The 15,053-nt window shown below is 64.7% G+C and overlaps 3 protein-coding genes across 5 annotated transcripts in view; 2 read left to right on the top strand and 1 right to left on the bottom strand.

Moving 5' to 3' along the window:
• The window catches only part of CHLRE_06g278289v5 (uncharacterized protein), a 12,006-nt gene extending 9,114 nt beyond the window's left edge, over window positions 1-2,892 (top strand). The window contains exons 6-7 of one of the 2 annotated variants that reach the window (XM_043063205.1): window positions 114-1,866; window positions 2,011-2,892. In XM_043063205.1, the coding sequence (XP_042923908.1) occupies window positions 114-1,866; window positions 2,011-2,090 (1,833 nt within the window). In that variant the 3' untranslated portion in view covers window positions 2,091-2,892. The remainder of the gene's footprint in view (window positions 1-113; window positions 1,867-2,010) is intronic. The other variant, XM_043063206.1, reaches the window with a different exon arrangement.
• On the top strand, window positions 2,597-12,222 carry CHLRE_06g278287v5 (uncharacterized protein). Of its 2 annotated transcripts, XM_043063202.1 has the most exons (6): window positions 2,597-3,206; window positions 7,135-7,243; window positions 7,600-8,077; window positions 8,134-11,114; window positions 11,348-11,996; window positions 12,094-12,222. In XM_043063202.1, the coding sequence occupies exons 2-6, from the start codon at window positions 7,172-7,174 to the stop codon at window positions 12,120-12,122; spliced, it is 4,209 nt and encodes a 1,402-aa protein (XP_042923906.1). In that variant the 5' UTR covers window positions 2,597-3,206; window positions 7,135-7,171; the 3' UTR covers window positions 12,123-12,222. The 2 variants fall into 2 exon arrangements, with proteins under 2 accessions (XP_042923906.1, XP_042923905.1); XM_043063203.1 differs by lacking the exons at window positions 2,597-3,206; window positions 7,135-7,243 and adding an exon at window positions 6,067-6,219.
• Window positions 2,895-9,395, bottom strand: CHLRE_06g278288v5 (uncharacterized protein). Its single transcript, XM_043063204.1, has 6 exons — window positions 9,273-9,395; window positions 8,846-8,861; window positions 8,118-8,186; window positions 7,507-7,665; window positions 6,660-7,323; window positions 2,895-3,801 (listed from the first exon to the last, which is right to left on the bottom strand). The coding sequence occupies exons 1-5, from the start codon at window positions 9,320-9,322 to the stop codon at window positions 7,180-7,182; spliced, it is 438 nt and encodes a 145-aa protein (XP_042923907.1). The 5' UTR covers window positions 9,323-9,395; the 3' UTR covers window positions 2,895-3,801; window positions 6,660-7,179.
• Window positions 12,223-15,053: the final 2,831 nt, after the last annotated feature.

Genomic DNA, 15,053 nt, shown 5'->3' with positions numbered 1-15,053 from the left:
TTGGGCCGCGCATGCTGCGCTGGATCCGCCTGCTCACTGCCAACGGCTCTGCCCGCGTGTGTGTGAACGGGATGCTCTCTGACGCCTTCCCAGTGCTGAACGGCTTGCCGCAGGGCAGCACCGCCTCACCACCCCTGTGGGTCATCCAGATGCAGCCACTGACGTCCTTTCTGCGGCGGCAGGTGGAGCAAGGGGCACTGCGCACGCCCCTGTTACCCAGCGGCGAGCAGGCGCCACCTGCTGCCCACCACGCTGACGACACGACCCTCACGGCGCGCGACCCGGCGGTGGACGGGCCGGTCCTGATGGCGGCAGTACAGCTGTTCTGCCGCGCGTCCAACGCCCGTGTCCATCCGGACAAGAGCAAGGCCATGGGCCTTGGCAGGTTTGCGCACCTGACGGGCCCTTGCCCACACACGGGGGTGCCGTTTACCACTGGCGCCGTGACGCACCTGGGTGTGCCCCTGTCGTGGGACTCTGATGCGGCTGCAGCTGACTTGTACACCCGGCGGGCTCGCGGCATGGCGTTTGTGGCGCGTCTGTGGGCTGCCCTGTCTCTGACCCTCGTTGGCCGTGTGCACATTGCGAAGCAGGTGCTGGCGGCGAAGCTGGCCTACCACTTCAGCTTCCTCAACCCGTCGCCTGCGCAGCTGAAGGACCTCACCGACCTGGTGGACCACTTTGCTGCGCGCTCCATGCACGCTGAGGACGCCAGCCTGGTGTCGCACGGGAACCCGCTCCTGCTGCCAAAGCGGGAAACGGCCTGTCTGCCGTACAAGGATGGGGGTGTCAACCACGTCAACCTGCCTGCGTTCCTGTCTGCCCTGCAAGCTAAGACTTTCGCCCTCCTTGCCCAGCCAGGCCGGCAACCCTGGAAGACGCTCACCCGGGCGCTGCTTACCCATGTGCGCCCGGACTCCGCCACCACGTGGGCGTGGGTGTACAGCGACGCGCCGGCGCCAGCGGGGCTGCCTGCCCGGCTGGCGGCCGCGGTCGGCCACGTGCGGAGCGCGGGCGTGGAGCAGCATCCGCCGCAGCCAGCCACTCAGCCGCCAGCGGCGCCGCCACAGTGGCGGGTTAGCCTGGACCAGCTGTGGGTGGCTAACGCTGCGGGGGCTGTGTCCTACGTCCACTACACGGGGCGGCTCTTGGAGCCTGGGCCTGGCGTGCTGCCCCCGGCGGTGGATGGGGCGTGGCAGCCTGCCTGTGTGCTGCAGCATCGCAAGCCGCGGCACCTGTGGACCTTTGAAGAGCGGGCGGCGTACGATGCAGCATCACCAGGGGAACGGGCGGGGGCGTGGCCTCGGGCGCCGTACTTCCTGGCGCCGGAGGCTGGGGTGGTGGTGCACCCGGAGCACTGCCGGATTGCGGGTGTCAGCTTGGCGGACTACACGGTGCGGGACGTGCGGCGGGCCATCACCGCGGCTAACCCGGCCGCACCTCCGGCTCCGGCCCGCCCCGCAGCCATGCCGTGCCCGGCGCCAGCTCAGCAGGCGGGGGGGTCGGGGAACCAGCCAGCGGCACAGTCGCGGCTGGCGGAGCGGGAGGCGGAGTGGCAGCGTGCAGCGGCGCAGCTGACCACCACGGCGGCGCAGCATTTCCACAATAACCCGGTGGCTCTGGACCCCTGGCTCCACCGCACCTCCGCGGCAGCCGGGCAGCAGAACACGCCGGCGAGAGAACTGCAGTCGTATGCGTCCCCGTCCCAGCAGTCGGGTGAGGGGCCGCGGCGTTCCGCGCGGCTGCAGGAGCAGGCGGCGGGAGGGGCGGGACCTAGCACTGGGCCTGCCACGGCGGCAGCGGCAGCAGCGGCGGCGGTGGAGGGCGACCCTCGCATGCCGCCCCCGGATGCGTCCCTTCTGCGGGGTACGTGGCGGAGGCTGTGGGACAGCCACGCTAGTCGGGGGGCACCTGTGCAGGCCCCCTAGGTTTCCTTTTGGGCGGCGGTTCGTTCCAGGTGCTGGCGTGGCGTTTATCATCATCAGCTTATCTGGCGCCCATGTGTTTTAGCTCTGGCTGGCGTCGCAGCGCCTGGGCGGCTGTGGGACTTCCTGCACAGCGCGTCTTGCAGCGGGCTGGAGCCCGCTTAGTCAGCGCCACATCTGGCCCGTTTAGTTATCTGCTTGTGTCTCCTTTGCCGGTTCTCCTGGGGTGTTGCTTAAGCAACCGACTTGTGGGGGTGGGGTGGGTTTGGGCGGGGCGAGTGCGTAGCGCTGGTGTTTTCTTTTCTGGCGCGCGGTGGTGGTGGTTCTTGCGGTTAGGCTGTGGTGTAGGTTGGTGCTTGGGTTAGGTCTGGCGGTGTTTTTGTGCAACCCCTCCCGGGGGGCGGGGGGGCCAGCCTCCTGCTCTGTCTGCCGGGTCGGGGTGGGGTGGGGTGGGATGGATGGGGGTGGTTGGTGGCGGTTTTCGAGGTGTTTGTTTTCTGTTTTTCTTCTCTTTTCTTCTCTTCTTGCCCTGTCAGGGTTCTGGTCTCGGGGACCAGGCTGTCTTCAGGCAGCAGGGGGGCAGCGCGTCTGCCCCTGTTCAACCTTGTAAGGATGATTCCTCAAAAAAAAAAAAAAAGGACGCCAGCTCGGCGCGGTCCAGGCTTTTGCCCTTGTAGATGAGCGTAATGATGCCCTCCCGCCAGGAAGCAGGCAGCGCCGCCGCCATTTCACCACCATCGTGGGCGTCTGCAGCAGCAGCAAAGGCAGCGGCAGCAGCAGCACACAAGCGCGGACCCAGCAGCGCCCAGAAAACCTTGTACACCTCGTACGGGACCCCGTCCGACCCAGGCGCTTTACCATTGGCGGAGCCAGCCAGCGCTGCCATCAGCTCGGCATCACTTAGGGCGCCGTCACCGGACCCCTCTGCGGCGGCCTGCAGATCCGCTGCAATCAAGCGTGTTTTTTTTTTTTTTTTTTTTTTTTTTGAAGCACACTACGCCAAACCCTCAAAAAGCTAACACAATCAGAGGTACAAAAATCCAGAGCCCGCTTCCAACACAAACTAGCCACAAGAGCTAAACAAGCACACAAAGACATCTTCTCCAACCAAGAACAGGCCCGCGGTATCCCCGCTGTCCTACACCCCTACACCAAAGCACACTGTACGGACAAAGCATCCATCTTGGAGGCTATCCACACATATTTCCAGGACCAAAGGGCCACCATCACTGGACCGCGCACTGGCAACTATAAACCCGAAGACAGACACCCGAACACCAGGTACCCTTTTGACCCCAGCAACAGAACCGCACCAGACACTTTCAAACTGCACAGTACATGCAGCCCGACTACCCACGCACTGCTGCCAAGCATCTCCGACAGCGCCAATTTTGACACATGCATAGACCACCTAAGCAGAAACAAATCCCCGGGACCTGACGGCATTCCAAACGAGCTACTACGCGCCCTACCGACACCCTTGCGCACGGCACTCCACAACCTACTTATCCTAATGTGGGTCAGGGCCCACACACCTGCCTCGTGGACTGCCAGCGAGACTGTCCTGCTCCCCAAACCTGGAGACCCCCTTCTGCTTAAGAACTACCGCCCTATTGCCCTGGCCAACACCACGTATAAGCTCTGGACTAGTCTCATCACGGTGGCCATCTCTGACATATCACACGACCTGGACCTGTTCAGTGAAACTCAGGAAGGCTTCCTATGCTACCGTAACACGGAACGCCAGACCTTAAACCTCGTTCACGCCCTAGAAGACGCCGGCCTGACTAACCAGGATATCTATGTTATGTACGCAGACTTCTCCAGCGCCTTCAACACCATATCACATGACCGCCTACTGGAAATTATGTGGGACCTGGGGATGCCCCATGACTTGATACGCGTCGTACAAAACCTTTACGTAAATGCCCGTAGTTACATACGCACTGAACACGGCCTTACCTCCCCGGTACACATTGAACGAGGCACAGTCCAGGGCGACACACTCTCCCCTGTACTCTTTCTGATGTTTATCGAACCGCTTATACGGTGGCTCCACGTAGGAGGCCGCGGCTACTCCTACGGCTGCTTACCAAACCACCTCAACAACAGGTACCACTGCTCCTCAGCCGCCTTTTTTTTTTTTGAGGGACGCCGATGACCTGGCGGTGCTTACAAACACCTTGAGCGACCTACGCATTCAATGCGACAAAGGGCTGTTTTAAGCGAAGGCTCCAGGAGCTTGCCGACTGACCGGAGCTTAAAACAAGTTTTGAAGTAGGGAGCAGTGTTTGAGCGGGAGGTGGTTCAGTTGCAGGGGGGTAAGAAGTGCAGGGCCCGGGGTTTCGTGTGTCGCTCTGAAGGCCGCATTCACCATCACATCGAGGTCTCAAATGCTGTCTTTCTGTGGGGTTTGTTTTATTAAGTTGCGTTTGCGTACGGTAGCTGATGAGCGAGCAACTTATGCCGCCGTGCTTCGGAAAGCTATCGAGTTCCTGGTTAGGAGGCCGCGTGCGCTTGCTGGCGCTCTCTTTTGTTGACTGGTAAGATGTGAGGCATGCACCGCTGGCGAGGCCCTTTGGCGTTTGAATGCAGGTCATGGGCGAGCTGGGGATCAAAGCAGGCGCGCGCAGCAGCAGGCGCGAGTAGCAGCCAGAAAATGCGAGAGCACTATCGTTTGAGAGAGATCCGGCACGGAGAGGTCAGCAGCGCGAGCCGCAGCGGGCGAAACCGCGTCGACAGAGCATGTAGTCTGCGGCCGCGGCAGGCCCAGGAGGAGTCTGGGTGACGAACTCTCCCAGGAGGAGTCTGGGTGACGAACTCTCCCAGGAGGAGTCTGGGTGACGAACTCTCCCAGGAGGAGTCTGGGTGACGAACTCCCCCGCCCAGGGTGACTGGACCCCCAGGAGGAGTCTGGGCGACAAACTCCCCCAGCAGGAAGTCGTCTGGGTGACGAACACCCCCGGCTTAGCATCCGGGTGACCAACTGCCGACGAATGACGGATAGCTTGACGTGAATATGCGGCCGCAGACCAACAGCGTACCGGGATCAGCGCGGGCGGAGATGCGTTGCTGCAGCGGGGGGGCGGTGCGTAGCTGCGGCGGTGCTCACTGCCGCAGCTTTGGTTTTGGGGGCATGGGGAGAGGGTACAGGGATATGCGAGGAGCCGAGGCAGTGCATAGCTGCGGCGGTGCACTGCCGCAGCTGCGGCGCGGAAGACATCGGGGAAGGCCGAACGGATGGCTGCGGCTGCGGCGGTGCTCACTGCCGCAGCGGTTCGGGAAGGGGCATCCCACAGGAGCGGCGGCGCCGGAGCAGCCATGCAGAAGCAGCAATGCAGTACGCAGGAACTGGTGTGGGGGGTCAGGCCGGCAGACGGCATGGCGGACGGGCGTATGCTCCCCGCCATGGTTTTTCCGGTCTGCCGGGGGAGCGTCTGTGTGCTAGTGTCCGGGTGTGTTCGTGTTCCACAGAAGCGGTGTCGCACAAACCAAACGCATGATGTGCGCAGTGCAATTGCTTTTGGGGTGAATGAGAGGGAACTGGTGAGGGGGGTGGTTTCTGCCCGGTGTGTGGTGGCGAGAAGCCAAACCGGGCAGACCAAGTGAAGCAGCATCCCGGTTGCTGCTGGCTGGTGGTCGGTAAGCTTGGGTGCAGAGATGCCAAGTTTCCGGCCATCTGGCAATCCCCCCTTTTTGATATTGCCCTCCCCCGGACAGTGAGCGTGTGCGTGCGTGCCGTGTGTGCGTCTGTGTGAGTGCGTGTTCTATGTGTGGTTGCAAATTTATAACCGGTGTTGCTCAACACCGCTTGTGCAGCTCGGTTGGTTCGCCTCCCCGCGCAAAACACGCCCCGTATCTCAAAGGGCTGTTTTAAGCGAAGGCTCCAGGAGCTTGCCGACTGACCGGAGCTTAAAACAAGTTTTGAAGTAGGGAGCAGTGTTTGAGCGGGAGGTGGTTCAGTTGCAGGGGGGTAAGAAGTGCAGGGCCCGGGGTTTCGTGTGTCGCTCTGAAGGCCGCATTCACCATCACATCGAGGTCTCAAATGCTGTCTTTCTGTGGGGTTTGTTTTATTAAGTTGCGTTTGCGTACGGTAGCTGATGAGCGAGCAACTTATGCCGCCGTGCTTCGGAAAGCTATCGAGTTCCTGGTTAGGAGGCCGCGTGCGCTTGCTGGTGCTCTCTTTTGTTGCCCGCCCGCCCACCCCCTCTCCTTTCTTTCAGCGTTTGTTGCTTTGGCTGACGACATGGGGGCCTTTCCTCTTTGTTGGGGTGCAAGTGCTGTGTTGATTCAGGTTGGTTGCTGGTCCGGGGGGTGGTTTCTGCCCGGTGTGTGGTGGCGAGAAGCCAAACCGGGCAGACCAAGTGAAGCAGCATCCCGGTTGCTGCTGGCTGGTGGTCGGTAAGCTTGGGTGCAGAGATGCCAAGTTTCCGGCCATCTGGCAATCCCCCCTTTTTGATATTGCCCTCCCCCGGACAGTGAGCGTGTGCGTGCGTGCCGTGTGTGCGTCTGTGTGAGTGCGTGTTCTATGTGTGGTTGCAAATTTATAACCGGTGTTGCTCAACACCGCTTGTGCAGCTCGGTTGGTTCGCCTCCCCGCGCAAAACACGCCCCGTATCTCAAAATTCACCGCTACTCGGCATGGGCGGGCCTCCAGGTGAACCACGCCAAATGCCGAGTCACGGGAATCCTGCACCGAAGAGCCCAGCAGGACAAAGGCCTGAACGGTCCCACCTGCAACCGTACCCTCAAATCAATGCTCGAGAACAAAATCCACATTGGCGACAAACCTGTGCCTTACCTCCCCGCAACCGAACCCTTCAAATACCTGGGAGTACAGATAACCATGAACTTGCACTGGGGACCCCAGTTTGCTTACCTATGTGATGCCATCAAAGAAAAAAGTGCCAACCTGCAAACGTCTCTCGCGTCACCAGAACAATGCCTGCGAATTATAAAATCCTACATACAGTCTATGGCAGCATACAGCTTTGCGGTTATGCCGTACACGGAGAATGACATCCGCACCCTTGACGCCATGATTGCGCGGCTGGCAAAGAAGTGTTACCGCCTCACCCCTGGGTTCCCGACACGTGCCACACTTGCCCCTGCGGACATGTCAGGCCTTGGGGTTGGCTCCCTCCTGCCCTTATATGCCCAAAAAGCCACACGGGCTTTGACCCTTCGAGCGATCACGCTTGGGCAGCAGGGGGGCAGCGCGTCTGCCCCTGTTCAACCTTGTAAGGATGATTCCTCAAAAAAAAAAAGCTCGCCGCCGCACGTGCCCACTGGGCGGCCGGCCGGGGGACAGCAGGCTGGTGGGGGCAGCGGGTCGGGGCGCCAGGGTGGAGGAGCGGGGCGGGCAGTGCCCCAGGCGCCGCCCCAGGCGGGGCCGCCACTGCAGACGTCACAACCGGCGGGTGGTGGTAAGGACAGGGGAAGGGGCCTGGGCGCGCCGGCTGGGGTTTCGGCCGACACGGCTGGGCGCGCTGGTGGGGGTGCGGGCAGTGAGGCGGAGTACGGGGCCGTTTGCCTGAATCGTGACACGTGTGTTGCCATCGGCTCTGACCTCGTGACGCACCAGAACCGCTGCGCAGATGTGCAGGGGTATGAGTGGACGCAGCTTGGCCGCGATGCGCTTGGTGGCCGCCTCCTCGCCTACCTCCGTGACCAGGGCGCCACCGTACCGGACTGGGCCGTCTGCCGCGTGCCGGCCGGCCGTACCGCCGTCCTGGCACAGCTGCACGACGAGTTCACTGGCTGGTGGCGCCTATACTCAGCCCAGCCTGCAGACACGCCCCTGCCTTCCGACGTGACGGAGCAGCTGGATGACGCCGCGCAGCAGGTGCAGACGGCCTACATGGACTACGTGCTCCTAGACGCCCGCATCCTGCGGTCCGCTAAGCGTGGGCCGCCGGCGGACCCCGGCGGGGCCATCGGGCCCAGCCGCCGGCAACGCCAGCACCGCAGCCGCAGTACCTCCAGCCTCATGAGCCTGGGCAGCGCTCCATTGCGCCCCGGCGGCGCCAGCTCAGGCGCCGCTAGCATGAGCACCAGCAGCGGCGGCGCGCCCCCCAGCCAGGGTGGCGGCCGCCGCCACAAACGCCACAGCAGCAACACCAACCGCAACCGCCACAGCGCTGCCGTGGCCGGCGGGGGCTCGTAATGCGGCCATCAGTGGGAGCGGCGAACCTTCGGCTGCTGACAGTGAATGTCAACGGCCTGGGCTCGCCGCTCAAGGCGCGGGCGCTGGTCTCGCACCTGCAGCAAGTTGGGGCGGATGTGGCGATGGTGCAGGAGACCCACGCTACTGACACGACGGCGCTGGAGTCTTGCCTTCGTGCCGCGCAGGGGGCGTGCCTTCCGTGGCGCCACTGCCTCGCTGCCAGCCCGGCAGCGTCGCCCCACTCCTGTGGGGCGGCTATCCTGGCGCGGAGTCGGCTGTCCCTTCCCGGCTGCGTACTGCAGCCGCCGTCAACGGATGCGGCGGGCCGTGTGGTATGTTGGGATTGGGACATGGGTCACTTGCGCCTGCGCTTCATGTGTGTGTATGCGCCCACGGCCGTGGCGGACAAGCCTGCTTTCTTTGCCGGGCTGCATCCCCACCTGGCCACGGACAGGGTGCTTGTTGTCGGTGGGGACTGGAACTGTGTCACCGATGCCAGTCAGGAGGCGGCCCCTAGCCCGTCACGTGCTGCAGGTGCCCCGCAACTTGCCAGCCTCCTCGCCCAGTTCAGTCTGGTGGACCCTTGGGCGAGCAAGCGTGGCGGCGCCAAGGGCTACACGCATCCGGCCACGCCCAAGCCGGCCACTCCCGCACGCCTGGATCGGTGGTATGTCAGTGCCACCGCGGCGCCGTGGGTGGTGGATGTCGCTCGCACGTATGGGGCGCCTGGGGACCACAACGGTGTGCTGCTCACCCTGTCCTTGCCCGACCTGCCACATGCGCACCGGGAGCAGTGGCGCTTCCCCACGTACCTGCTGTTTCACCCCTCGCTGCGTTTGGAGCTCGAGCAGCGCTTGGTGGCGCACGTTGCCGCAAATCCCGTGGCCAGTACAGGTGACGGCGCTTGCACGCAATGGGAGGCGGACAAGTTCTTCTTGCGGGAGGCCGCCACCAGCATCCACCGTCGGCATGCACGCCAGACCCGGGATGGGCTGCATGGCGTGGTGCTGGCCGCAGACGCGGCCGCTGCCCTGGCCGACCGTCCGGGTGCCAGCGCCGCGCAGCGTCAGGCTGCGGCCATGGCCAACTTGGCGGTGCGGGAGGAGCGGGCAGCTGCCGCAGCGGCCAGCCACAATGCCCGCGCTGCACTGATGGAGGAGCATGGGGAGCGGGGAACTCGCTGGTTCCATCGGCAGGCGGACGAGCCAGCAGCCGGCGCGCAGGAGCCCATCACGCACTTGAAGGTGCCGGGGCAACCGGCGCCTGTGGCGCTCACGGGGCCGGGCACGCGCAACACTGTCTCCGCAGCCGCCGCAGCCATGTACAGCAGCACCAGCCCCACCGGCCTGTTCCGTGTGCAGCCGGTCTGTACGGCGTCGCAGCAACAGCTTCTGGCGGCCATTGACCGCAAGGTTCCGGCGGATCTGCACACCGCCGCAGAGGGGTCCGGGGACGGCGCCCTCAGTGATGCCGAGCTGATGGCAGCGCTGGCTGGCTCCGCCAATGGTAAAGCACCTGGGTCGGACGGGGTTCCGTACGAGGTGTACAAGGTCTTCTGGGCGCTGCTGGGCCCGCGCTTGTGTGCTGCTGCTGCCGCTGCCTTTGCTGCCGCTGCAGACGCCCACGATGGCGGCGAAATGGCGGCGGCGCTGCCTGCCTCCTGGCGGGAGGGCATCATTACGCTCATCTACAAGGGCAAAAGCCTGGACCGCGCCGAGCTGGCGTCCTACCGGCCCATCACGCTGCTCAACTGCGACTTCAAGATGGTGTCCAAGGCCGTCAGCGCCCGCCTGCAGCCCGCCCTGGATGCAGTTGTGGATGAGCTGCAGACCGCGTTCATCACCGGCCGCTGGATTGGAGACAACGCGCTGTACCTCCAAGGCCTGATCGAATGGATGCGCCTGGACGTGGGCGCGGACGGCGCGCCACGGCAGGGTGGTGCGCTGTACTTCTTGGACATTGAAAAGGCGTATGACCGGGTGCACCGGCAGTGGCTGTATGCGTCCGCGGAGGGACTTGGGTTTGGGCCGCGCATGCTGCGCTGGATCCGCCTGCTCACTGCCAACGGCTCTGCCCGCGTGTGTGTGAACGGGATGCTCTCTGACGCCTTCCCAGTGCTGAACGGCTTGCCGCAGGGCAGCACCGCCTCACCACCCCTGTGGGTCATCCAGATGCAGCCACTGACGTCCTTTCTGCGGCGGCAGGTGGAGCAAGGGGCACTGCGCACGCCCCTGTTACCCAGCGGCGAGCAGGCGCCACCTGCTGCCCACCACGCTGACGACACGACCCTCACGGCGCGCGACCCGGCGGTGGACGGGCCGGTCCTGATGGCGGCAGTACAGCTGTTCTGCCGCGCGTCCAACGCCCGTGTCCATCCGGACAAGAGCAAGGCCATGGGCCTTGGCAGGTTTGCGCACCTGACGGGCCCTTGCCCACACACGGGGGTGCCGTTTACCACTGGCGCCGTGACGCACCTGGGTGTGCCCCTGTCGTGGGACTCGGATGCGGCTGCAGCTGACTTGTACACCCGGCGGGCTCGCGGCATGGCGTTTGTGGCGCGTCTGTGGGCTGCCCTGTCTCTGACCCTCGTTGGCCGTGTGCACATTGCGAAGCAGGTGCTGGCGGCGAAGCTGGCCTACCACTTCAGCTTCCTCAACCCGTCGCCTGCGCAGCTGAAGGAACTCACCGACCTGGTGGACCACTTTGCTGCGCGCTCCATGCACGCTGAGGACGCCAGCCTGGTGTCGCACGGGAACCCGCTCCTGCTGCCAAAGCGGGAAACGGCCTGTCTGCCGTACAAGGATGGGGGTGTCAACCACGTCAACCTGCCTGCGTTCCTGTCTGCCCTGCAAGCTAAGACTTTCGCCCTCCTTGCCCAGCCAGGCCGGCAACCCTGGAAGACGCTCACCCGGGCGCTGCTTACCCATGTGCGCCCGGACTCCGCCACCACGTGGGCGTGGGTGTACAGCGACGCGCCGGCGCCAGCGGGGCTGCCTGCCCGGCTGGCGGCCGCGGTCGGCCACGTGCGGAGCGCGGGCGTGGAGCAGCATCCGCCGCAGCCAGCCACTCAGCCGCCAGCGGCGCCGCCACAGTGGCGGGTTAGCCTGGACCAGCTGTGGGTGGCTAACGCTGCGGGGGCTGTGTCCTACGTCCACTACAAAAAAAAAAAAAAAAAACGGGGCGGCTCTTGGAGCCTGGGCCTGGCGTGCTGCCCCCGGCGGTGGATGGGGCGTGGCAGCCTGCCTGTGTGCTGCAGCATCGCAAGCCGCGGCACCTGTGGACCTTTGAAGAGCGGGCGGCGTACGATGCAGCATCACCAGGGGAACGGGCGGGGGCGTGGCCTCGGGCGCCGTACTTCCTGGCGCCGGAGGCTGGGGTGGTGGTGCACCCGGAGCACTGCCGGATTGCGGGTGTCAGCTTGGCGGACTACACGGTGCGGGACGTGCGGCGGGCCATCACCGCGGCTAACCCGGCCGCACCTCCGGCTCCGGCCCGCCCCGCAGCCATGCCGTGCCCGGCGCCAGCTCAGCAGGCGGGGGGGTCGGGGACCCAGCCGGCGGCACAGTCGCGGCTGGCGGAGCGGGAGGCGGAGTGGCAGCGTGCAGCGGCGCAGCTGACCACCACGGCGGCGCAGCATTTCCACAATAACCCGGTGGCTCTGGACCCCTGGCTCCACCGCACCTCTGCGGCTGCCGGGCAGCAGAACACGCCGGCGAGAGAACTGCAGTCGTATGCGTCCCCGTCCCAGCAGTCGGGTGAGGGGCCGCGGCGGTCCGCACGGCTGCAGGAGCAGGCGGCGGGCGGGGCGGGGCCTAGCACTGGGCCTGCCACGGCGGCGGCGGCAGCAGCGGCGGCGGTGGAGGGCGACCCTCGCATGCCGCCCCCGGATGCGTCCCTTCTGCGGGGTACGTGGCGGAGGCTGTGGGACAGCCACGCCAGTCGGGGGGCTAAGGTGCTGGTGTGCCGGCTGCAACATGCTTACCTGCCTTGCGGGCTGTACAGGGCGGGCAAGGGAATTCGTCCACGGGTGACCACGGGGTGCGGGGGGTTGGGGGCGCACTGTCCTCACCCCGCCTGCGGGCCACCTGGCCCGCGGGCGTGGGCCAGCCTAACGCACATCTTCCTTTTTTTTTTGAGGAATCATCCTTACAAGGTTGAACAGGGGCAGACGCGCTGCCCCCCTGCTGCCTGAAAGCAGCCTGGTCCCCGAGACCAGAACCCTGACAGGGCAAGAAGAGAAGAAAAGAGAAGAAAAACAGAAAACAAACACCTCGAAAACCGCCACCAACCACCCCCATCCATCCCACCCCACCCCACCCCGACCCGGCAGACAGAGCAGGAGGCTGGCCCCCCCGCCCCCCGGGAGGGGTAGCAAAAAAAACACCGCCAGACCTAACCCAAGCACCAACCTACACCACAGCCTAACCGCAAGAACCACCACCACCGCGCGCCAGAAAACGAAACACCAGCGCTACGCACTCGCCCCGCCCAAACCCACCCCACCCCCACAAGTCGGTTGCTTAAGCAACACCCCAGGAGAACCGGCAGAGGAGACACAAGCAGAAAACTAAACGGGCCAGATGTGGCGCTGACTAATATAAGCGGGCTCCAGCCCGCTGCAAGACGCGCTGTGCAGGAAGTCCCACAGCCGCCCAGGCGCTGCGATGCCAGCCAGAGCTAAAACACATGGGCGCCAGATAAGCTGATGTCGATAAACACCACGCCAGCGCCTGGAAAGAACCGCCGCCCAAAAGGAAACCTAGGGGGCCTGCACAGGTGATGCAAGCGTCAGCCGCAAGTTCAACTTCGGTGACCCACCCTGAACCTCCTCCACTTCACAAAGCGCGCCACCCGCCGACCAGATGGCAACAAAATGCTCCAGCTTAGCCGCCTTGAGCTGAGCGGTGAGAAGCTGAGTGGGCAGAGCCGACAGGGTTTCAGGGGTTAGCGTGGCGGCAGTGAAACGCAGCTGCATCACCCTGCGCAGCTCGCTGACAACCTCCCGAACCACATGCTCCGACGTCTGCTTAGCAGGCTCGCGGGACCAGTACGCACACCAGACGGCGTACAAGAAGGTGGCCCGCAAAGTGCTCCACAGCAGCGCGCCCGCCCCCCGCGGGCCTGAGGCCCACATACCCATGCGGTCCCCCAGCATGAAGCTTGCGTCCGTCACTGGCGGCGCCGCTGCCTGGGGCGCAACGCAGGCCCACAGCTGCTGCAGCCATGTCCTCGCCTGCGCATAAGCTGGACACTCCAGGAAGATGTGCGTCAGGCTGGCCCACGCCCGCGGGCCAGGTGGCCCGCAGGCGGGGTGAGGACAGTGCGCCCCCAACCCCCCGCACCCCGTGGTCACCCGTGGACGAATACCCTTGCCCGCCCTGTACAGCCCGCAAGGCAGGTAAGCATGTTGCAGCCGGTACACCAGCACCTTTGCCCCCCGACTGGCGTGGCTGTCCCACAGCCTCCGCCACGTACCCCGCAGAAGGGACGCATCCGGGGGCGGCATGCGAGGGTCGCCCTCCACCGCCGCCGCTGCTGCCGCCGCCGCCGTGGCAGGCCCCGTGCTAGGTCCCGCCCCTCCCGCCGCCTGCTCCTGCAGCCGCGCGGACCGCCGCGGCCCCTCACCTGACTGCTGGGACGGGGACGCATACGACTGCAGTTCTCTCGCCGGCGTGTTCTGCAGCCCGGCTGCCGCAGAGGTGCGGTGGAGCCAGGGGTCCAGAGCCACCGGGTTATTGTGGAAATGCTGCGCCGCCGTGGTGGTCAGCTGCGCCGCTGCACACTGCCACGCCGCCTCCCGCTCCGCCAGCCGCGACTGTGCCGCCGGCTGGGTCCCCGAACCCCCCGCCTGCTGTGTTGGCGCCGGGCACGGCATGGCTGCGGGGCGGGCCGGAGCCGGAGGTGCGGCCGGGTTGGCCGCGGTGATGGCCCGCCGCACGTCCCGCACCGTGTAGTCCGCTAAGCTGACACCCGCAATCCGGCAGTGCTCCGGGTGCACCACCACCAGGGTTCTCCAGCCAGGAGCAATCCAGGACTTTTTAGGGGTTAGGGCAAAAAGCGCAGGAGATTTTTTGGGGATCCCTCCTGCGGAGCAGGAGGGATTAGGCCCCCGCCAGGGGGCCGCTCCTGGCACGGGTAGGAGGGCATGGCGGGCCCTCCTTCTGGCTGCCAGGAGCATTTCAGGCTAAGACCATCGGTGCACTCCTGCACCCCTTGCAAGGGCCCGAGGGCCCGAGGGGCGCATTCCCCAGCAAAAACGCATTCCTCAGCAAAACATGCATGTTTTTATAGGGTTTGGGGGGCTGATTTTCGCGAAATTTCCCGGGCTAGGGGATAAGCCCGGGCTAGGGGGAAAACCCCCTCCCAGACATCCCCGGTCGGTACAAATGGTGGCATATGGCAGCGACGGGGCGTCAGTATTTATGGGCAAGCACAACGGTGCAGTGGTTAAGTCAAGGAGAAAGCTCTGCTTTTTGGTTACCGTGCAATGTCTTGCCCATCGCATAGCGCTAGAGGAGGGTGGTGACCTGACGCTGGCGCAAGAGTTGGACCTGGCGGAGCTGGGCTGGGGGTTCTGAAGGTATACCTGGCTGTACGTGGTGACGGAAGTGAAGCGCACGTAACAAGACTGGGGCTGGGGAAAAAAATTTACATACAGGAGTAGCTGGGGCAAGCGCTCCTGGCGCGCAGGAGATTTTAGGGCCCCCGCAGGGGGCCCTTCCTGGCAGCGCCAGGAAGGGGATCGGGGCGTACTTCATACATGGCAGGGGTTTTTAGAACGCCCGTGTATAACCCTGACCACCACCCCAGCCTCCGGCGCCAGGAAGTACGGCGCCCGAGGCCATGCCCCCGCCCGTTCCCCTGGTGATGCTGCATCGTACGCCGCCCGCTCTTCTTTTTTTTTTTTTTTAAAGTCATCCTTACAAGGTTGCGGTGGTAGACGCACTACCACCCTACTGCCA

This window comes from Chlamydomonas reinhardtii, chromosome 6 (genome assembly GCF_000002595.2).
Source record: "Chlamydomonas reinhardtii strain CC-503 cw92 mt+ chromosome 6, whole genome shotgun sequence".
NCBI classification, from domain to species: Eukaryota; Viridiplantae; Chlorophyta; class Chlorophyceae; order Chlamydomonadales; family Chlamydomonadaceae; genus Chlamydomonas; species Chlamydomonas reinhardtii.
The sequence above is the reverse complement of the archived record's forward strand: the minus strand, read 5'-3'. Positions and strand labels throughout refer to the sequence as shown.